This window comes from Ambystoma mexicanum, chromosome 12, assembly GCF_040938575.1.
Source record: "Ambystoma mexicanum isolate Mex_15411 chromosome 12, UKY_AmexF1_1, whole genome shotgun sequence".
Lineage (NCBI taxonomy): Eukaryota > Metazoa > Chordata > Amphibia > Caudata > Ambystomatidae > Ambystoma > Ambystoma mexicanum.
Window position 1 is genome coordinate 446,711,209 of NC_090936.1, and position 22,735 is coordinate 446,733,943.

General features: G+C 49.1%; 1 protein-coding gene across 2 annotated transcripts in view; it reads right to left on the minus strand.

The window, feature by feature from the left end:
• The window catches only part of ADA2 (adenosine deaminase 2), a 470,094-nt gene that overhangs the window by 36,169 nt on the left and 411,190 nt on the right, over positions 1-22,735 (minus strand). For both annotated transcript variants that reach the window (XM_069628655.1, XM_069628654.1), the window contains exon 10: positions 4,881-5,083. In XM_069628655.1, the coding sequence (XP_069484756.1) occupies positions 4,881-5,083 (203 nt within the window). The remainder of the gene's footprint in view (positions 1-4,880; positions 5,084-22,735) is intronic.

The window sequence follows — 22,735 nt, forward strand, 5'->3', positions numbered from 1 at the left end:
TCTCCCCTCCACGGCTTCCTCGCCTCCCCCTGCTGTCTCCACCTTAGCTCCCTCGCCCTCTCCTACTTCCCTCTGTCCCCTCTCGGGCTTCCTCCACACCTCCGCAGGGTGTACCTTTGATGTGTACCCCTCCCCAGAAGTCTTTCAAGGGGGGCAACCTTCTCCACATTGCCACACTTAACTCTTGCTCAGCTGTCAAACACTCTTCCGACATCTGCCGCCTCCTGGAGGACCTTGACCTAGATATCCTCTGTCACACCAAGACTTGGATCATGGCCAGCTCTGTCACAAACTTTGACACTCTCCTCCCGGATGGCTACAAGATCCTCTGTGCTCATGTCCAACTGTAACGGAGGAGGTGTAGCCCTGATCTTCCCTGGGTGGATTCCTGCCTGTCATTCACACGCAGGCCTACTCTTTCGAATGCCTCGTCTGCAGGCTCTCTCTCCTAGCCATTCCCTTATCATGGCGACTATCCATCAGCCACCTGGTCACATCTTCTCCCTCTCTGAATGGGCAGACCTCTCCTCCTCACTCCTGGTTTGAACCAGTCAACTCCTCCTTCTTGGAGACTTCAACATCCACCTGGATGCCTCCCGTCCTTCCTCTGGACTCTTTCGCGACCTCTGCAACTATCTCAATTCTCCCCTCTGCCCCGACTCACTCTGCAGGGCACTCTGGATGTTCTGATCTCACACCTCCCCCTTTCTGTCCCTCTCAACACTCCTCTGGAGTGATCAGTTTCTCCTCTCCTCCCAGTTTACCCTATCTCTACCCCACAGGCCAAGCCAACCCCTTCACTGCCACCCAACTTCCCAGTCATCTGACCCATCAAGTGTGTGTCAGCTGAGGCTTTCGTCGCCACTTTCTCACCCCCCCTTCCCCTTTGGCTGACTCCCACCTTGACAGAGCCCTTTCCTTGCTCCACTCTGCTATATCGATACTCTTGATATTCTTGCCACTGTCATGAGGATCTGCCTGAAGCCCAAAGACAAGTACAACTTCTAGCACAATTCAGACCTCGTCACCCTCAAACTCAAGTGCAGGGTGGGTGAGAGGAAATGGCGTGCTTCATGTTCATCCTCAGACAAACTGGCCTGCCGCCTTCTCCAAAGGCAATTCCGGCTCTCTGTCCTCACCAAGAGAGCTCACGTCCATGCCCGCGTCTCTGCAGCATCTAACAATTCAGCTGTACTCTCAAATCTGCAAGGAACTGGCCAATCCTGCCACAGTCGCTACCTCTCCTGTCCCCTCCCAGGCCCTCTGCAGGGCACTCGCCTCTCATTTCATCTCTAAAACTCAGGACATCCTGTCCTCTCTCTCCTCCTCTCCCCTTCCCTCAACTACCTGCTCTTCCTCTGGCCCTTCTGCAGCCACCACACCCCACTCCTTTGTTTTTCCCATTCTCCCCAGACAAGGTTTCTAGACAAGTCCGATCTATTAAAGTCTTGTCAAAACAGGTTCACCCTAGTTCCTCCAAAACCATCAAGGACCACATCGACTCACTGGCTCCTGCCCTGGCCAACTTCTACAACCACTTCTTCGCCACTGGAATCTTCCCTTCTCCCCTGAAGCACTCCATTGTGCAACCCATTCTTAAACCCTTTGCCGACCCTTCCTGCCAGGCTAACTATCGCTTAATCTCCATCACTCCATTCCTGGGCAAACTCCTGGAAAAGCTGGCCATCTCCCAGCTCAACCTTCACTCTGAATCGGTTGGTTGCCTCCATGATCATCAGGTTGGCTTCAGAGCAGCCATAAGCACGGAAACTGCTCTCCTGAACATCTGTGAAGACCTGCTCTCCAACCTCGACTCCAACACCCCCCCCCCCCCCAATCCCCCTGCCCCCCCACCCACGTCCTCATCTTACTTGATCTCTCCTCTGCCTTTGACAGGGTTAACCATGCCATCCTACTGAACTATCTGTGACAACCTGGGGATCACAGGTCAGGCCCTGGCGTGGGTGACCTCTTTCCTTTCTGACCGACCCTCCCAGGTTCAACTTGGGTCCTTCCTTTCCTCTATCTTTATCTCCACCTATAGTGTTCCCCAGGGGTGTAGCCTCTCTCCCTGGCTGTTCAACCAATACCTGGCACTTCTTGCCCACCACATTGCTGCACTCTGTCATCTGCATAGCACTGGAAGTTGGGGCACTCAGCTAATTTTCAGGCTACCCTCAGCAACCTCTTCTTCCTCTCTCATCTCGGATTGGTGTGCTGCCAATTAGCTCTGCCTTAATGCCAGTAATACCGAGATTCTCCTCATCGGCACACCCGCTCCCTCCTTCCCTGTCACTCTGGCCAGCCCCTTGGCCCCCTTCCTGCGAGGCGAAAAACCTTGGGGTCATCTTACTCCACACTCTCCTTCTCTCCTCACATCTGACGTCTCCAAGTCACACTACCAGCTGCACCCTCACTCCTCAGAGGTATTCTTCCTTTCCTCTCCTTCCCCCAGAAGCTCACTGTCTCCAGAGCTCTGGTTTTCTCTAGGCTGGACTATTGCAACAGCCTCTTTCTAAATCTGCCTGTTTCTACTCTCCGCCCTCTGCAACTCATCTAGAACAGGACTGCGAGACTTGTCCTTGGCCTCAAGCCCAGGGATCGTATTTCTCCAGGACTGAAATCTCTGCACTGGCTCCCAGTGGCTGCAAGGATCACGTTCAAAACCCTCTGCATTGTCCACAAGGCCTTCTGGGGCTGGGGGCCTCAATACCTTAAACTCTCTCTTCCTAAATATCTTCCTTCTCAAGCGCTTCGCTCAGACACCTCTAACTGCCTCAGGGTCAGTCGCTTTTCCAAGCAACAAGTCGGTGGTAGATCTTTCTTCAGCTGGGGCCTCCCTCTGGAACAGCCTCCCTGCCTCTGAAACTTGGAGAATCATCTCCGGTTCCAGAAGCACCTCAAAACCTCTTTGCTTCTGCTTTTTCTCCTCTCCCCTGCGGACTTCCTGGCTGAAACTGATACTGGTTACCTGGCCACCCTCTGATCTCAGGCCCAGGTCCCTCCCCCGCTAGTCACACAAACCTGCACTGCCTTTATTCAACCCACACTTGGGGACTGTTCTGTATCCCCCTCAGTCCGACTACCAGCACTTGACATCTGATTTCTTCACTTACCGCTGCACTTGCCACTTGTTGGCTGTACGTCACTTATTGCTTATTTATTCTATTAACCCTTGTACTGCACCGTCTCCTCCCTCTCCGCACTTTCCCCCCCTTCCCATGCACGCGCGATCTGAATGAAACCTGGCCTAGTAGGATCGTTGTCTGTCCTCCCCCAAACCCTTTTGCGTCTTGAAACACTTCTGTATAGGCGTGTTATAAATGCCATATCATAACCAGTGAAGCAGCAAAACGCTTTGAATTCTGAGGGGCGCCCAATCGAAGAAAAGAATTCTGAGAAGGGACTTACAGCAGACTGGACACCATGTCTCGCTGCAACCCAATGAAAGTGTCAGACAATGGGCCTGGTGCTTGGGCTGTAAGAATCATTAAGCAACTATGACTTTGCATAGTTCTTCACTGATCACTCTCACTTGGTACTCCTGCGATCCGCCGTGTGGGTATTGGGTGGGCACTAACGTAATCATCACCGCCCCAGCCATCAGAAGCAGGTTTCAGGCAGAAGAGGCACAGCGACACAGCAGACTTTACATCATGGCAATGCCCTTCTAAGCGCTTGGGGTAGGTCAGATGGGTGCTATGGCTTTTTACCTGACAGAGAAATTAACTTGTGGTAGTTCAGCCAATGTAGGACCCAGGGTACCCCCCCCCCAGTTTTGGCAGTGTGCATTTCTTGCATCCATTTAAGTTTCCCTGAGTTTTCTGCTATCTTGGGCTCGCAGAGCCAGTCCTACAGACTCGGCTGAGAATCCAGTCTAAAACTGTTTGTATGGACTGCAGTGTGGCCTTGCACCGATTTTAACATTGTCATACTTTCCTGTCTTACAATACTGTGTGCACTTGTATAACTGACATTCTTCCAGGTTGATTATATCTGCTCCTGGTGCACAAAATATCAACTCTTTCATAAGGGGCCATTTCAGTTTGTAGGTAATTTTCAGTGACTCGTATCTTAGAGTACACTAACAGACCATATTCAATATCTAAAAAGGTACTGTTGATTCAGAGGGTTTCCTGTGGTACCCCATCCCCTTTGGTGGAGACACCAGTGTCAATCTACATATAATTTAAAGGACCTTAAGTCAATGTAATAACTAAGAACACAGTCTCTTTTCCCTGGTTAGTCCCCTGCTGAACTAATGGCAGGACCCTCACTCCTTTGCGGCCTATATACTGGAAGTAACAGAGACAATGTTTTAGATCCAGCCACTTTTGCCTTTCCCAGTCCCACGTAACAAATGCATGTAAAATAACATGAGACAGAGGCACAGAAAAGAGTGAACCAGACACAGCCCAGCAACATGCTTATGAATAACATCAGACAGGCACACAGTGTACAGGGGACAACCCAGGAACAGCGGGTGCAGGTAGCTCAGGAGACAGTGAGTGTAAAATATATGAGGGGAAAAGCAGAGATGAGAAAAATGACATCTTGGAAACAATCCAGTACTTTGTTTGGGCGAGGTTATGGTGATGCAAAAGCCCAGGATTAAGGCATTAGTGCTTTCATCCATTGATATGTTACAGTTCCTTATGTCCCTGAGATAGAGGAAATTAACATAAGGTAGAAAGCTTGTTTTGCTGACATAGGTCACAAGACAGCCATGACATGGATGCCCTGAGATAGACTGCGCCATGTTGGCAGTTATGGAAGCATATCCGCACAACCAGTGTGCGATGGAGGGAATGCAGGGAGACCGAGCGATGGATAAGACAGCTCTCTGGGAAACCCACCCAGGAGGGGAGATATTTACTTACTGAAGTGAATTTAGTGCCAGTTGCTTTAAGGTCTTCAGGTCGCTCTTCATTCCTCCAATGCCCATGAACACTTCATAGAAATCGTATGATAAGCCTTTTGCGCCGAAGAGGGATGGATCATCTGAACTGATTACGACAGGGTGGCCCTTTGCAATCAGAACTGCAGCTGGGTGGTTCCGCAGATCGGACAGCAGCATCAGAACCTGTACAGGAGGAGGCACATGATTATTTGAAGATAAACCACACACAGGAAGAGTCTCTCTGAAGCACCATTCCCTTGGTATTCCCATCCCAGTCGTTTTCAGGGCATCAGAAAAAAGAATGGTGATGGTGAGAGAAAATTAAGGCCGCTGAGAGTAAGCAGATAACTAGGTAGTTTGATACAGTGTTGTTGACCATTTGTTTACTGGTAGGGGACTCCTAGGAATTGGTTGGTGCTTGTTGGCCAGTTTAGCAGTATATCAGTGTATTAATCATTAGGTCACTCCTAGGCTTCTGTCTCAGTCTGTGTACAGTGTTGTAGCACCTGGCAGGAAATGGAGCATGCAAATGAATGCGAGATGTCCCATTCAGCTAGATGTGTCAGGAAGGAAAGGCCAGGCATGATTCATGTACAACATTCACCAGTTACTAGGTAATGTGTGCCAATGAATGGGCAGTTTGGAAGGGGACAGTATTGATGGATTTCTGCATTTATCGGAATTGGTCAGGATGACTGACATGTTTGGCGAGTCAGGGTGGTGTAGTTGACAGTGTACTGCATTGGTAGGCAATGTTAGTACATCTGAGAGGAGGATTTATACTCATCCCACCTCCTCTGCTACACGTGCACCCTGCTTGCAACCTCTAGGTGCATCCCCTTTGTATTGCACTAGGTTTGTGGGTTATAAAAATCTGCAAATGCAGCAGTATTATCAAGAAGAACTTTTTTTGGGGTGGGGATGCTTGTTCTTGAACAATGCAAACACAAAAGAAGCACTAAGCATAAGGCCCTTACCGACCATGCACTGGCAGGGCAACCATGGAAGAGCTCTCTGTAAGGACGGACAAGCGATCCCTTGACTTTGAGCTTCTGTGCATGGGCACAGGTCACTGACATTCTGCCTCGCTGAGCTGATGCCCCTGTACTAATGGTGCCAATTCAGCGCCTGATCGGGGGACGCACCTACCACCTTCGAGAGTAAAGAAAGGTGGCGACAGGGCACCTGCTTGGGAGTGAGGCGAGGGGGACACCAAGCGAACACAAAGCTACAGTCAAACCTTGTAAAAGAAGACACTCTGAAGGGCATAGGTAGAGATGTATCGAGTGTATAAACAGCCCAAGGGATTTTTATATAAATGGCACAAGATGGGGGAAACAATATCTTTGGTAAACACATTCGGTGGGGAAACCTTGAGGGTGGGCCCAACCCGGGAAAACCAGATATGAAACATGACCAGCACTCAGGACCCAGTAATTTCAGGGCAGTCAGCCAATCCAGCAGTCACACAGGGTGGAAGGGAAATGGATCTGAACAGTGTACCAGTCACATGGCCACCCATGCCCATTGCAAGGTAGCTATGGGAAAGCGACACTGGACAACGTTGTGTTCTGGAAGGACCAATCAGATGGTAAGTGACTGTGCTCCGTGGCGGTGGCTAGCCTTTAAAGTATACAACACAGGGCTTGTGAAGGTCATCAGCAAACTGGTGGGAAAGGAGACATTCTCACAACACCTGAGGCAGGGTGTCTTGTGTCCAGTTCTCAATGGTGCTGACCAATGGCAGTGTATTAAAGTTCCAGCCGTCAGCACAAACGTTATTTTACTAATTGCTCACTGTACCGGGGGTGGGCTGAGAATCGATGTGGTGCCACATCAGGAGGCGATGTGTTGGGATATTGTGGAAACAGTTTGCTCCAATTGCATTTCACTAACATACGCTTAGCACTAAGGATATGATATAGATTAGCCAATGACATTTCTGAGAAACATCGAAAATATGAACATACCAAATAGCAAGTGTTTCAATAAGTTCAGTTCATTGTGTTTTATGGTATAAAACGAATGCACACGGGAGCATTCAGATGTCAGCTCTCATCAATCAGATCTATTCCACTGTTCTGTTTGTTTATTACAGTTGGGCAAGTACAAATCAGTGTTGCTTCTTGCCCAGTGAGTGTTGCTTCTTGCCCAGTGTGTGCTCCTTTTTAGATTATGTGTTTTTATGGTGTGATCAGAGGATCACATAGTACATTTTTGGAGGCCCTAGCGAGATACTCAGTCGTCCCGGTTGGCTGAGGGAATCCAGGCTGACCTGCCTGGGGGCGCAGGCCCAGCGACCTCAGACCTGACTGACTCGCACCACTGAAGAGGTTCTGCAGACGCCAAGGTCACAAAGGTTCATCTGGTTCCGAGCGCTGCTGCACGCTCAGTGGGAGGGGTGAGCCTGTGCTGGAGGGTTGCTGCCGAGGGGACTCATGGGTCTCTAGGACGAGAGTACAACTGTGCAGGAATGGGCTGCATAATGGTGCATGCCGAGACAGGGAGGTATGGAATATTATGGTGTCTAGGATGCACCCTCAAGGAGGGAGGATGATCGGCTGTAGTAGTGTAGAGATTAGTGCGTGCCACCCAAAAGGGAGTGGAAGAAGGTGTGAGCACACCTGCATTAAAGCATGAGGTGCGTAGCAAACCCTGTCAGACAGGAGTTGTGCATAGTACCGACGATTGGATAGCTGAATCATTGGTGGAAGAATTGTGTTATTGAGGTTTTGATTGTTATTGGGGGAGGGACACAGTACAGTATTTAGTTTCTCATGGTGGAAGAGTAAGCAACAGGAAGTACCTCACGGGGTGCTTGTTGTCTGTAGTGGCAGGCTGTTGCAGATGGTGTAGAGGAGGCACAGTGCACATTTACCTTAACATAGGGAACAGTGAGCCTGTGGCCAGGGATGGTGGAAACCAACACCGAGTGAAGTGGTTGGCCCTGTGGAGAGGGCCAGTGTGACAAGTGGAGTGCCTGGTCGGGCCTGTGGAGAAGGCCAGAGTGAACGTTGAATTTGGGGTGAGTGGGAGTGAGCGTGCATATTGGGAACACAAGAATAGACCCGTTCAAATGTAAGGGAGGTTAGGAAATAATGGCTTACATGGAGGGCCCCCCTGGACCACAGGTTTTGGAAAATTGCCCCGGCACTGCGAACAATTATTAAATTACAATTTTTATTAGGCTCAGGTGACAGGTCAGTGTTTCCATGCGTGGCCGGGCGAAGGTACATTTGAAAGCAAAACAGAAAATATGTTATATCTATTGACAAAATACAAGGGCTCAAAGCGGAAGAGCAGACAGAACATATTGGGGCTCTGGAAGCTAGATTAAGAAACAAAAGGGGAAAAAATAAAAAAAAGGAAAAAGAAGACTGAGGAAGGGAGCGGACTGAGCTCTCAGCCCCAACCCTATGAGCTGTATCCTGCATTACGACCCGCAGCGAGAAACCTCGGGGGAGGTGTTTTGGGGGAGATCATGGGAAAGTGACAGGGGAGAAAGACTGACATACAAATGTAAGAAATACGCACAAAAAGGGAGAACAAATATCTAGCAGACTTAGAAAAGAATACATGCCAACAGGTGGACTCGTTATTACATTAATTATTGTGTAATAGTTTAAATTTTAGCAAAACTATGCACACAAGAAAACAATTAATTACAAAAGATTAATATCAGATACATTATAAAAGTGTGGGACCATGATCTGAACACGAAAAAAAGCAACAAAAAAAAATTACAATCCTTCTTATTATAAAACTGATCATTCATCTCACACCAACATTATGGATAAAACATCAGAGAAAAGAAAAAAAAATACACAAAATCACAAAAAGTAATTTCATTTTGAGCAAATCACTCGTTCATTCTTCCCACAAGAGGTTTTTCCAAAAATGTATTACTCATATATCCAAATGATTGTTTGGCTATTGCAGCAAGTGCCACCACACAATTTCCCATGATAACCAGGGCCTTTTTTGAAAAAACCCATGGAAAGCTATTCTACGGAGCTCAGCCAACAACATCTATTCGACTAGCCGATGTTTCAGAGTTTCCCTATGCCACTTACAAAATCAACATAGCCGATCATCCTTTGGAGTTTTATGCCTAGCTCCTTTAAATTTGTTCCTCACTAATGATAACTTCACTCGAATCGGAGCAGTGGCTAATCAGAAAAGACTGTGGAACATTGTAAGGCTTTATGCCCATATAAAAATTGTCAAATATCGCAAGTCGCCAGCTAAATTGTTACAAACCCTATCGGTTTCAATAAGTCACTTCTTAGCCTTACAAGGACACTGTACCAATTCATAGGTTGGGAGCAAATTAATTGCCAACAAATCTAAAAAAGCACTCTCGCACTCGTTCAGAGGCCTACATTTTCTTTAACAAAGTATTCTTGGAAGGGTGTAGTATGGATCTAAATAGCTGCAGGCTTGTGCGAGGAGAAGATTACAAAGAAATTAGGCCCAACATAAGACAGAATGGTGGAAAAGGGGTCCCCACCGGCAGGGATAAAACCTGTTTCCAAATAAGACTCAACATTAAGCCAATCCAGCCCTTCTTTGAGTACTTCTGCATCGTGGATAATTTTAGGAATTATCATTTGATTGTACATTCCAAGTACAGGCAGTAAAGAAAACCAACCATACTTTTTGTCAATCACTCATAACTGCAATGCTGCAGAAACGGTTTCAATTTTTTCAGCCGGATTTAGATCCCCATAGATGGTTTAGACTTAAAAAGGACCCCAAGAGGCTCGCATTATGCTTTACTTTCTTAAATACCTCCATAACAGCTTTTCAATTTATCACTTTTAAACTTAATTTCTGCTTTTTTCCCCTCCAGAACTAAAAAATAGTCTGAGGTTTAAAAGTTCCAAATCTAGTGTTTTAGTTCTTTAAATTCCATTTAAACTAAAACTCCCATACACCTCCAGGAGAGTAGTAGTTCTGACCCTATCCCATGCTCCAATCCGGTGATAGGTCATCCTATAAGAACCCTCAGTCCCAGGTCCTTTCCTCTTTCTTTTGCATTGGGGATCTTCCGTAGCAAACTCAACCAGGTTATGAACTGTCAACAACAAAACTTCCAACATAACTGTAAACAGTGTTCTTGAAACAGAACTGCTCTGAATCCCTGGGCGAAGTAGCGGTGCTTTTGCCATGACGTTTCACTGTTTGCGATCAGGCTGCTTTCTGGGCGTCTCCTAGGAGCAAACAGAAATATTCATAAGGGCGGGTGTCAAGACAAAGTTGAACATTTGATATATGCATCATAAGATCCTCTTTTGTCTTTTCTGGGTGGGATATAATGCTCGCCTCCTTGTCTTTAATAGAATGAAGACTTCCTGAGCTGTAAGCGTGGGCAATCTTTATTCTATGACAAGACAGGAGGGTCGCATTATGCTTGTTCAAAGCTAGCCACCACCCTATTCGTTAAGTCTGACACTGGCTTGAAATAAAGTGTCTTAAACGTAGACTCAGAGGACCAATCGGCAGATTATTATATCCTGCAGTGGCACCCCTGCTGTGAAAGCCCTAGAAGCCATCGCGCCTCTTGCTTCAGCAGTGACGAATGCAAGGGCTCGAATGGGGGACCCAAGAGCCTGGTCAGAACCACGTTGAGCTCCCACGCCGGGGCTGGAGCCTTCACCAGCGGGAACAAGCGGAACAGTCCTTTCATGAACTCCTTCACCAGGCAATGAGACCACAGAGGTGACCGCCCCAGAGTTCTGGTGTAGCGGGAGATAGCCGCCAGATGGCTTTTGATGGAGGCATGAGTCAGCCTCGCCTTGGCCAGCGACAGCAAGTACGGCAGCACTTGAGGGGCCGTAATCCGCAGAGGGTTGATCTTCTGTGCACGGCACCAGACAGAGAACCTTTTCCATTTGTGTCCATAGCACTTAAGAGTCGAGGACGCCCTGGCCTTTGCAAGCACCTCCTTGCAGTCCACCGGGATATTGTAGCCTCCGAACTCTAGTGCTGCAGGAGCTAGGCCTGCAGGTTCAGCGATCCCGGGTCGTGATGTAGGATGGCGTCTCCTTCCCTGGCGAGAAGATTTGCGTCCGTCGGCAGTTTGACAGGGGGGGACGCTGAAATGTCCAGAAGGTCCGGGAACCAGATCTGCCTTGCATGCCAGTGCAACGAGGATCATCCTGCACCGGGACCGTCTGAATTGACTGATGAGTCGCAGCAGCAACAGAAACGGTGGGAACGCATACAGGAACCGCCATCCCAGGGGAATGAGAATGTGTCGCCCATGCTCCCCAGCTGGGGAAACCTGCTGTCTAATGTCCAGCACTTGGTATTCATCGCCGTCATGACTAGATCAATCTGGGGATTGCCCCATCTTCGGAATAGGAGATCCACTTGATCCTGCCGAAGCTCCCACTCGTGGCAAAAGCACAGCTCCCTGCGGAGCGAGTCGGCGATGGTGTTCTTTATTCCTGCCAGATGGAAGGGTACCAGGAACATCCCCTGGGCCACGGCCCAGTGCCACAGATCCTGCGCCTTCTTGGATAGGGCTGGGGATCTGGTGCCCCCCCCCCCCCCGCTTCCGGATGTAGAACATCGTGGTGGTGTTGTCAGTGAAGACCCTCACCACCTTGCCCTTGAGGGACGGGAGGAAAGACCTGAGGGCCCAGAACACGGCTCGGAGCTCCAGGACGTTGGTGTAGTGATCTCTCCTCCGGGAGACAAAGGCCTCTTGCGTGGAGATCTCCGGCGTGTGCTCCTCATCCCTCCAGGGAGGTGTCTGTCACAGTTTCCTGATGTTCCGGGGTCTGTAAGCCCATGTCACCGCTAGATGTGTGCGATTGCCACACCACCGGATCGCTTGGCGGAAAGTCTTGAGGGAGATCTTGTCTTCGAAGCTGCCCGCCGCTTGCATCCAACGGGTGTCGAGGAACTCCTGTAGTGGCCGCATCCACAACCTGCACAGACGCACAAGGTAGATGCACGAAGACATCATGCCGAGCAGGGACTTGGACTTCACCCTGGCCACTTCCATGTGGAACAGCCATTGTACCTTGCCCAGGATGGCCTTTGTCCTCTCCTCCCACGGTGAAGCCAAACGTGCCATGGTGTTGAGTCTGGGTCACAGGAACAGGGTGTCCTGTGAGGGTACCAAGTGGGACTTTGTGAAGTTGATCGACAATCCCAGTTAAGTGAGCAGGCGGACGGTCTTCGCTGTGTGACCGACTGAGTTCCCTTGACTGTGCTCGGATGAGCCAATCGTCCAGGCATATACATGGATCCCCTGCAGGCGCAGCCGCGCTGCCACCGGTGCCAGGCACTTGGTGAAGACCCTTGGTGCCGACTTCAACCCGAATGGCAGGGCCTTGAACTGGTAGTGCCGCCCTTGTACCACGAACCGTAGGAACTTTCGATGTCCTTTGTGTATGGGGATGTGGAAGTAAGCATCCTCCAAGTCCAGCAACGACAGGAAGTCACCTTCCTCCAATTGTCTCAGCACATGCTGAAGGGTGACCATCCTGAACTTCTGGGATTTGATGCATCTGTTGAGGCGGTGAAGGTCTAGGCTTGGCCGCCATCCGCCGGTCTTCTTTCGGATGACGAAGTACCACGAGTACACTGCGGAGCCTCGGAGCCTCTTTGGGACGAGTTCTATCGTGCCCTTTTTCAGCATTGCTCATACCTCCAGAAGCAGCTGTGGTATGTGGTTTTCTTTCCTGGCCACGGGTGGCAGACGGGGGCACTTTCTTCGGAATTCCAGAGTGTGCCCGTAGGCCAGGGCATCTAGCACCCAACGGTCGGTCGAGATGGACTCCCACACGCTGATGAAATTCGCCAGCCGGCCTCCCATCTGGGTGCTCGGATGGGGGCCCAACATCACAGCTGATTCAGTCTTGCTTCACCGATGCCTTGCCACCTTGGCCTCCTTGGCGATGACGATGTCCTCCGGCCTTGCTGCGGCCTCTGTAGGCTTCCTGCGACGAGGAGCAAGCCGCCTCGTGGAACCGCCATTGAAGCGTTTGGAGGCACCTTGAGACTTGCCTCTGGAGGTCCAAAAGGAGGGCGTCTGATGGAGAGAACCCAATGCACGGGCCGTCTCGGTGTCCGCCTTAATGGCCTGCAGTGACTCGTCCACTGCCTTGCCGAACAGGTTGTTCTGTACGTCCTGATGGAAGTCCGTGGCCTTGAGCCAAACGCGCCGGCGAAGGTAAACGCTGTTGCCCCTCTGGTGAAAACGGGTGTCGGCGATGTCCGTGGCCACCGTGATGGCGTGGTCCGAAGCCACCTCGCCTTCCTGTAGGATTTCAAGGTCTTCCGCCCTCTTGTCTGGTAGGAAATCCAGGAGGGGAGCGATCTTGAACCACAGCTCCCTGTCGTAGCGTGCCACGATAGCGCGGGTGTTGGCCGCTTTGATGGTCGTGGCCGCCGACGAGGGGACTCATCGTCCCATGGCGTCCAGCTTCTTCCCCTCGCCGTTTGGTGGGGAAGTGGAAGTTGATGCGGTCACCCCTGCAGATTTCTTCTTGGCTGCAGCGGAGACCACTGAATCCGGGGATGGCTGAGCTCTGAGGCACATAAGGGCGGAGTCTGGGACCCAGTACTTCTTCTCGTACCGATCCTTCTTCGCAGGAGCCGTGGACGGGTTCTTCAGCAGTGACAATCTTTCGTCCCAGATGTCGTCCAGTAACGGGACTGAGAGGACTGCCTTCCTCTTGGCCTCCCGTTGTTGGTAGAGGAAACCCTCCTTCTGCTGTTCGGGACAAAGCTGGAAAAGCGCAGATGTCCTGGCATGAAAGGGGTTGATTGGAGATCCGTCCGGTCGTCATCGCCCATCCCCGCCATCTCCGTTCCCGTCTCATCCCTCAGTGGAGGTGATGGAGGTGAAGGCTGGAAAGGAGGGGGGGGGAAATGGATTCGCTTCCGCTTGTTCCGTGGGCTCCCTGGCGGTCCATGCGCCGCTGGATCGACCGCTGGGGGTAAGGGCAACCTTGTCCTCATCTCCGTACACAGGGTCTGGATAGCCATCAAGATTGCTCCCGAGTTGTCTTGTGGTATAGGCATCGGTTGCGACGGCTGGGGTGCAGGGACATCCGTTTTCTCTGCGGCTCGCTGCTCCTCGTCGGCCCCACTGTTGCTCTCTTTGTCCACCTCACCGGGATCCCTCCCGTAGGACCAGACTTCCTCGAACTTCTTGTCCAGGATCTTTTTGACGCCAGCCAGCTCATCTTCGGAGGTATCTGTGTCCGTTATGGCTACTGTGCCCCCCCCACTCTTCGATAGGTTGAAAAGTTGATTCCCTGCGGGGTTGCAGGGAAACTCTTGGTCCGGAAGTCTCCACTGGGGTAGCCTACACAGGCTTCGCCAGGTGAATCAGGGCCTTCACGACCTTGGGCGTGTCTGGGGCCTTCACCTTAGGGGGAAGGGTCACCACCTCGCCCCCCCGTGGCTTTCTCCGACAGGATCGACCGGGGCTTCTCCCAAAGCTTACCCGCGTTCTCTGACTTTATTTTCCCCCCGAGCCAGAGCGTTGGCTCGTTGTTGATGGCGTCTGGGCCATCGCGCCCTGCTTGGCAGCCAAGGAGCCCGAACCAACGACGCTCCTGGTGCCTGAACTCGCGGTGCTTTGCCTTTTGTTGGCCCCCCCCAATCGTCAGAGTGCCCTCAAAGGTCTTAGAAGACCAATCAGACTTCTTCTCACCTGCTGCTGGGCTGTTCCCCTCCAGCCAGTTGGACCGTCAGACTTGACTCACTTTCAATGTCTGGGTGGACATGTTCTTACAGAACACGCAGTCCTCTTCCACGTGCGACTTGTCATCGTGAAGGCAGCAGAGGCACCGGGAGTGCTCATCCTCCTTAAAGACATTGGGCCTCATTACGACCCAGGCGGTAAGTTACCGCCTGGGCCGTGACTTTACCACCATGGCGTAAACTAAGTTTATGCCATGGTGGTTGGCGGATTTACCGCCCCATTCCAACCTTGGCGGGGCGGTAAATCCCCATTTTCCCCATTCCCATTTTGCCCCATAGGGCATAATGGGAGTGGGGAAGGCGTTAATTACGCCACCGTAAATTACGGTGGCGTAATTAACTCCATGGTCCCTTAGCGCCATGGATTTTAACACCTGCTAAAAGCAGGTGTTAAGTCCGCCATGGCGCTAAGGGACCTCGTACTCAGGCGGTAAGGGTCGGCGCTGTTTACGCCGCCGTAAAACCCTTACCGCCTGAGTTGTAATGAGGCCCATTATGTAATCCACATCCAAGGCAGAACCTAAACAGCTTGGATCCAACAGGCGTCGTGTCTTTGTCCTGGGCCATGTGCACATAGGGTAGGCCTCAAAGATCTCTGGAATCCTCCAAGAAGAGAAACCCGATGAAGTTGCCCTTGAGGGGCGTAGAAAAATTCTGAAACGGGTCCCCGTTGATCGGAAGAATCGGTGGAGCTCGAGGCTTGAATTGACCGAAAAAAAAGAGTAAACTCTTAGGAAAAAAGCAAAACTCAGTAAAAGCTCGAGAGCTATAGCACAAGGACTCCCAATACTTGAACGTGCGATAAAAATCTGAAGATGGCTGCCAGAGGAGGGGCTTAGGTAGAGGGCAGTCATTGGCTGGGGACAGTATGACCCAGAGACCAGTGATTGGTTATTAGTAGAAAGACAGTGCAGGAACAAAACTGAAACTGATTTTTTCTTTACTGAGGATTCCCAGCCTAACAGGGAATATTCTTTTTTTTTTTAAATATTTATTTTTAAAAAAGATCACATCATAAGAACATATGACCAAAAAAAAATCAAAACATGCAATATTCATAGCAAATCAACTATATACATCAGAAACACCCCCCCACATCCCCAGGAGTCACATTATAATCAATAAAACAAGTCTAATATAGTAACAGAAATTTGCCCCAGATCTTATTAAATAATGTATCTCTTTTCTCTCCAATATAGCACTCTCCATATCTGCTAAAGAGTGCATCTCTGCAATCCATTCCTCAATAGTAACAGGGTAGGCGTTTTCCAATGTCTCAAAATTAGCTTCTTCCCCACCATTGCTCCACGAAAGATCCATTTCTTCTGAGAAGTAGGCAGATCGACCAACAAATCCCCACTACCTAGCACTATGGCCTTAAAATCCATATGAGCCTTCTCTTCAAGAATCTTTTCACAGATCTGGTCAAATTCAAATCACAGACCTCTCACCCTTGAACACTCTTACAACATATGCTCTAAGGTGCCCACTTCGTGTAAACATGCCCAACATTCAGAGCCGTCACTCATTCCCCTCTTCATCATTCTCTCAGGCGTCCAGTATGTCCTATTCAAGATATTTATTTGACGCGACCTGTCGGCAAGACTCAAAGAACACAGCTTCACATTCTCACAAATACACGTCCAATCATCCTCCGTAATATCTTCTCCAATTCTCCGATTCCAATCCAATCTTAAAGCCTCATTAGCCGACACCACCAGCCTATAAACATAACTAACCAGGCCACATCCACTCACTGCAGGCTCCGAACCCAGCATATCCGTATTGATTTTCTTTTCCATATCCACAACCCCCACCGCCCTCCTAATCTTCTGATAATCTGCCAGGCAAAAAGTAGGAAAGTCAAACTTCAATTGCATCTCCCTAGCCATCATCCAATTCAAGCCATTGAACAGATCACCAATCCACCACACCCCAGCCAGGTACCAATCATGCCAGAACAAAGTTTTCCCCTCATGTGTAATACTTGGATTCAGCCAAATTGAAGCACTCGGATCTTTCAATGCCTTGAAACCCAAACACTCACACAATGCCACCCAGGAGTTCCGCAAACTCCTGGTCAGTGGGCCCATCATCTTAGCTTGACGTGGCTTACTGGTCAACACAGCCCCAGGCAACAAAGGTCCTACATGGCTAGACTCTGCACACACCCAATCGTCATGCTCCGATTTGAAAAAAGCAAATATTTACCGAGACATAAAAGCCAGATGGTATGCCTTGAAATTAGGGACCCCCAGCCCACCTTTAGATATAGGCAATTGTAGTTTGCTCATTTCCAGACGCAGAGGTTTACGATCCCATAAAATTTCCGGCATGAGTCTATCCAACTCACGCCAAAAATGTTTCTCAATATCCACTGGGATCATACTCAGAACAAAGTTTACTCTAGGAGTCGACACCATCTTTATAGCGTTCACCTTCCCCCAAAGGGAAAGGTTCAACAAACACCATTGTTGCAAATCCAATTTGAAATTAGTGCACACCATAGTCATATTTATACTCACAAAATCCCACCACTTAAAGCCCAACCTGGTAATAAATTGTTTGTCGCACAGCGGCACCAATGGTAAAACCTCAGATTTTGCCCAATTGATCTTGAATCTAGAGTACCGGTGAAAGGAATCGAGAATGTTCATAAGAACCGGCACTGACTCTCCAAGGTTCTTAAGGAACAATAATAAATCGTCTGCGTATAACCACATTTTTTTCTGCAGTCCCCACAATTTATGCCCTGTAATCCCTCCTCATTTCTCAACGTTATAGCCAAAGGTTCAATACCAAGTACAAATAACAAAGGTGACAATGGGCAACATTGTCGTGCCCCATTCCAATTCAAACAGTTTCGATCTCAGACCATTCGTTTTCACATCAGCTGTAGGCCTGGTATACAGCAGTTTAATCCAAGAACAGAACTGAATCCCAAAACCCATCTTATCCAATACTCGCAACATGAATTGCCAATCAACTATCGAATGCCTTCTCCGCATCAAGTGATAGGACAGCCGAGTCTTCAGACAACTCCGACGCTTTCGCAATAGTACAAAGAGTGTCCTCATTACTGGACGTCATCCTACCTTTAACAAAACCAGACTGATTCCGATCTATCAATTTAGGCAAAAGATTTTCTATTCGTAGAGCTAGAATCTTAGCCAAAATCTTATTGTCCACATTAATCAAACTGATCAGTCTGTAACTGGACGCCAGTGATTCATCTCTGCTTTTCTTTGAAAAGACAGAAATAGTAGCATGTCTAGTAGTGTCAGGAAGTATACCCCTAGCCTTGGAGGTCATATACATATCCGTCAATGCAGAATTAGGCAACCACCTATAGAATTCCACTGGCAGTCCATCTGGCCCCGGTGACCTACCCACATTCAATTTTGATACTGCCTTCTTGACCTCATCCACCGTGATATCTCCTTCCAGCAAAGTAGCCTCTTCCCCTGAAATATCTGGAAATTGAATACCCTCTAGAAAATCTTCATTTGACGCATCAATATGGGATTCATTCTTATACAAATCCTCATAAAACTGTCTGAACACATCATTTATGCCTTCCGGATGGAATGCGACATAATAGAGCGCTCCAACTCCCTCAACCTCAATCTATACGCTAACCAACGATCACATTTCTCCCCATGTTCAAAGTAAGCACATTTTTGTTGAAAATACTTCTTATCCACCCTAATAGATATTAGCTCATTCAACTCCCTTTTCAGCCTATTTAACTCAGGAAGCAAGTCCACTCTTGTAGGATCCACCATCAGAACCCCTGACAAGTCCCTAATCTTTAGCTCCAGTACATTCTGTGTATTGTCCCATTTTCTCTTCAAACCACTCGCCAGACAATAAACAGACCACGAACCGTGCACTTGAACGCCTCCCATATCATGTCAGATCCAACTTCTCCAGTACAATTCTCCTCAACAAAATAGTCAATTTCAGTTGCAATTTTGTTCCTCTAGATTGTCCAACAAAATAGTACTTAGTCTCCAAGATTTAGATCTACACAGTAACTCCACTTCAAATCCACGACAGGGAATATTCACGAGCATGTGAATCCATGCCAGATCCCATGCTGGAGAATACCACATATCATGCCTGCTTAGCCTCGACATGGACAACCATTATGTTTTATTGCACAACACCGCCCCCCTCGCCCTCCTACCACCTACCCCAAACTCCAGAATCAGCTCTTTGGCCCAGAATTACCTTCACGTCCCTCTTCCTTGTCCCAGAGTTTATGTATGATGTGATATGATAGGTTATTTATAACATGCTTAATACCCAGAGGTTTCCAAGCACTGACCCGGGGATCAAACCTGTGTTGCTCCGTCTCATCTTGCTTCCAAGGCGAACACGTTGCCCCTGAGCTACCCTCCCGAGACTCCTACATGACTATACGACAAGAGGTAAGCAACCCCTTAGTTTTCAGTACCTTTGGTTAGAAGAAAGTGGTTCCAGCTGGCTTCTGTTCCTGTGTAGGTCTGCAGATCCTGGTGTTCCTCCACCACAGTCGTGGGGACAAGCGAGGACACCGGGGGGCTCCTGCACTACGAATGGAAGTTAAGCGGCAGCAATGGGCAAACTTCAGATCAGTGGCACTTTGCGGTTTCAGCTCCTCGCTTCTCTCGCAAATAGCACCACCGCGGTTCTAGGATACCACTCTGGACTTTCCTCGCATCTGGGGTCCAGCACTCTGTTGAGGTGGCTCAGGCTTGGTCAGTCCTGCTTCCTGGAGCTCGGGGCCAACTTAAAGACACTTGCTCAATTCCAGTGTTCCTCTTCCTGGCACTCGGTTCCTGCAGCAGCAATGGAAGTTTAGCCAGCTCGAGAGGATTTGCAGAGGAGCTCGTCTTGAGGCCGATTGGACCCACCAACCCAAGGGGAGGAGGAGTCCTTTGCAGGTGTTCTCTAGTGGGGCGAATTCAGAGCTTCCGCACAGCAGCAGGGCTTCACCGGGCAAACCAACGGTCCAGGAGGCTCCTTGCCTCATAAGTACTGGGATGAGGAAGAGTGGGACTAGAAGTAATGAAGTTTACAGGTAGCTAAGTCAGGCATTACCTCCATGTACCTCTGCCTCATACACAAGTACTGGGATGAGGTAGAGTGCCTCATACACAAGTACATGGACGAGGAGGAATGGGGCTAGGAGTAATGACAATTACCATTAAGTAATCAAGGCATTAAACCCAAGTAGTGGCATAACACCATTTAGTTGACAGGGCTTCAGCACTCCCTCCAGATCCCCCCTGAAATTGTGGGCTATGTTGACTCAACCTGGCTGACCTTCGGAGCAGTTGCCGGACAGAACAGGACAGATGTTAATGGCACCTGGGTTTCACTGTTAACAAGGGCCCAGCAATTACTAACTTAAAGCATTTCATGGTTAGTACCTGCATTAAAACGGAAAAAAATGTAGGCAATTTAAATTGTGATGTGGGTTTAGTACTAGCATGCCAGTGGAGTGATTGGAAGGGTAGAGAGGGAACAGGAGACTGCTCATTCTCACAGCAGTCCATAAGTGGGTGTCATGACCTGGTGCTTCTCCCCCCCCCCCCCCCCAATCGCTTGGTTCCGCCCCTTCAAGGCTCTGGAAACTGCCTTGGCGTTTGTCAATGCCAACACTGGAGAAACTACATTTCCCAGTGTTAATGCACCGGGAACGGTCACGTGATCCACACACAACGTGCCTCCCATTTTCCCCACTGTGCCGTTACAAGTACAGGAGGAGAGTGCAGAGTTCGTGCTCCTTAACCGTTGCTTTGAGTTCCTATGTTAAGTTGTGCTAATTTCCACTTGTATTTCCTGGTATCCTGACTATTGGACTGCAGCCGCTGGATTGCCCTTTTCTGCTCCCCAACGCCCGAATCCTCCTTACTGCTCCCCTTGGTTACGGGTCCCTGGCTTCTACCCGACGCTGATATTTGCCTTGTCCCTTACCTGGTTCTTCGCACTTCCTGGATCTCGTCTGCAAGCGCAGACACCACATGTCTGCAACAACTGTTCTTCTCTGGGTCTTGCTGCCAAATGTTTATATCCCAAACTTCCTCGCGCTGCCCGATTCTTAAGGAACGCTCATTTGTCACTTTACATTTGGCCCTCTACAAATCTTTGTGATCTTTTTGACACTCTGCTGCCAAGTATATTGGTCAATGGTGTTTCACTCTGCACCTGGAACAGACTTTGGGACGCTTTGCTGTATTTCTACTGGGGTCGTCACTTTTGGACACTTTGCTGATTTTGTGGATTCACTTATGGGACGCTCTGTTGCGGCTCCACGGATTGGATGGTTTACATTTTAACATTAGTCGCGCCCTTGTGCTGGTCGGGTTAGCTGATCGAGACTTTCACTGCTGGAATTCTTTGGACTTAATCACTCACAGCACATCTTTCTTCTTCAAGTAGGTTCTTCGTTTTTTCACCAACCACAGCAGGTAAGAGTGGGGTTACCAAGGGAGGTGTGGCGGGGTGTTTTGGTTAATTAATTACATGTACAGTAAACCTATGACCTTTGTCTTTTTCCCTTAGCTCTGTTGCTGCTCCTGACTTTTCACCCAAGCCCCTGGCCGGTCAGGTGTTTTATAGTCCTGCAGGCTGAACTCTTGGGGGGAATATTTTTCTGTTCTACGGTCTGTTTAACCGGTCGTAATTCCTGCTTTCGAACAGTCAGTGGGGGTATTACGCCTAACCACCTCCATCCAGACCATGACAGTGGGTGCTTTCAGACTTCAAGGAGAGATTTAACTGCTTGTAACACAGAAGCTGCACTAGAATAGTCTCATTAAAATGTGTAAAGAAATTAGCAGCCCCCACACAAATCAGTTTGTTCCCCCACCGCCCATGAAGTTAGCGCCTCTCCCAACATTTGAAGGATTAGCCCCCCGAAATGTAGGTTTGTTGTGCCCCTGAACACAAGCACACACACCATTCACCATATACACACATGCACACCCAGCCATCCATTTAAGTATGTACTCTTTCACCATACAGGCATACCCATGCAGCCATCCATACATTTAGTTGTGCACCTTTTTTGCTTGCAGGCACTCCCAAGCAGTCACCTGTACAAGTGTGCACCCTTTCACTGTACACTCACACCCAGCCACCTATACATTTGTGTGCACCCTTTCAAAATACACTCACATGCACATGTCATGAGGTTGAGGGGAGCCATATTAATTCAAAAAGATTTTGGCCTCATTCCGAGTCTGGCGGTAACCCTGCCGGTGCTACCAGCGGAATGATTTACCTGCGCCTGCAGCCCAGAAAGTCAGGCGCCGGTAAATTGTAGTTCCCCATTCCCAAAGAATCCCATAGGACTATGGAAATGGGGAACACGGAAGCACTGGCACCATTGTTAACGGTGCGGGTGCTTCTGAGACGGTCTGCCTACCGTGGCCGCTGTGCCCAGCAGGGTCGACCTGTCGGGTACAGCAGCTCTGGCAGGCCTACCTGTAGTATGCCTGTCTGGAAACAACGGTGCCTGTAAACTTCCCCGCACTGTCGTTTCTGGCCCGCATACTTATAATGAAGCCCATTGGTTCTTTCTGAAGTCACACTGACCTCATAAAGAAATGATTTCTATTAAGGACCGAACCATAAGGGAAATAATTTCTTTATGAAGGTACAGTGACTTCAAAAATAAACTTTTTCAAGTCATAGGGCTCCCCCACCCCATGACAAGGAGGCCTCCAGCCTGGGGTCTTCCATGGCATGGGGGAGCCCTCAGACTTCAAAATGATAATTTCTTTATGAAGGCAGAGTGAATTCTAAAAGAAACTATTTCTGTTACAGAAATAATTTCTTTATGAAGTCAGAGGGAGGTTTATCTTATCAAGTGCTTTTTTCCTATGATTCTCTGGTTTCCTCCTGCTCAAATGACCAAAGTTCCTCCCCATAGGCGTGAGCCACAAGCCCCTTTATACCTGGACACAAACATTACAGGAAATCACGGGTTTGTTTTAGATCTGTGTGTGCTTCTGTAATAAGGTTCCACGGTGGAGGAGTAGCCTGAAGGCAGTGGGTGATTGGACAGCCAGGAACTGGCTCAAATTGAATGTTGAGAAAACAGGCAGTAGCAGT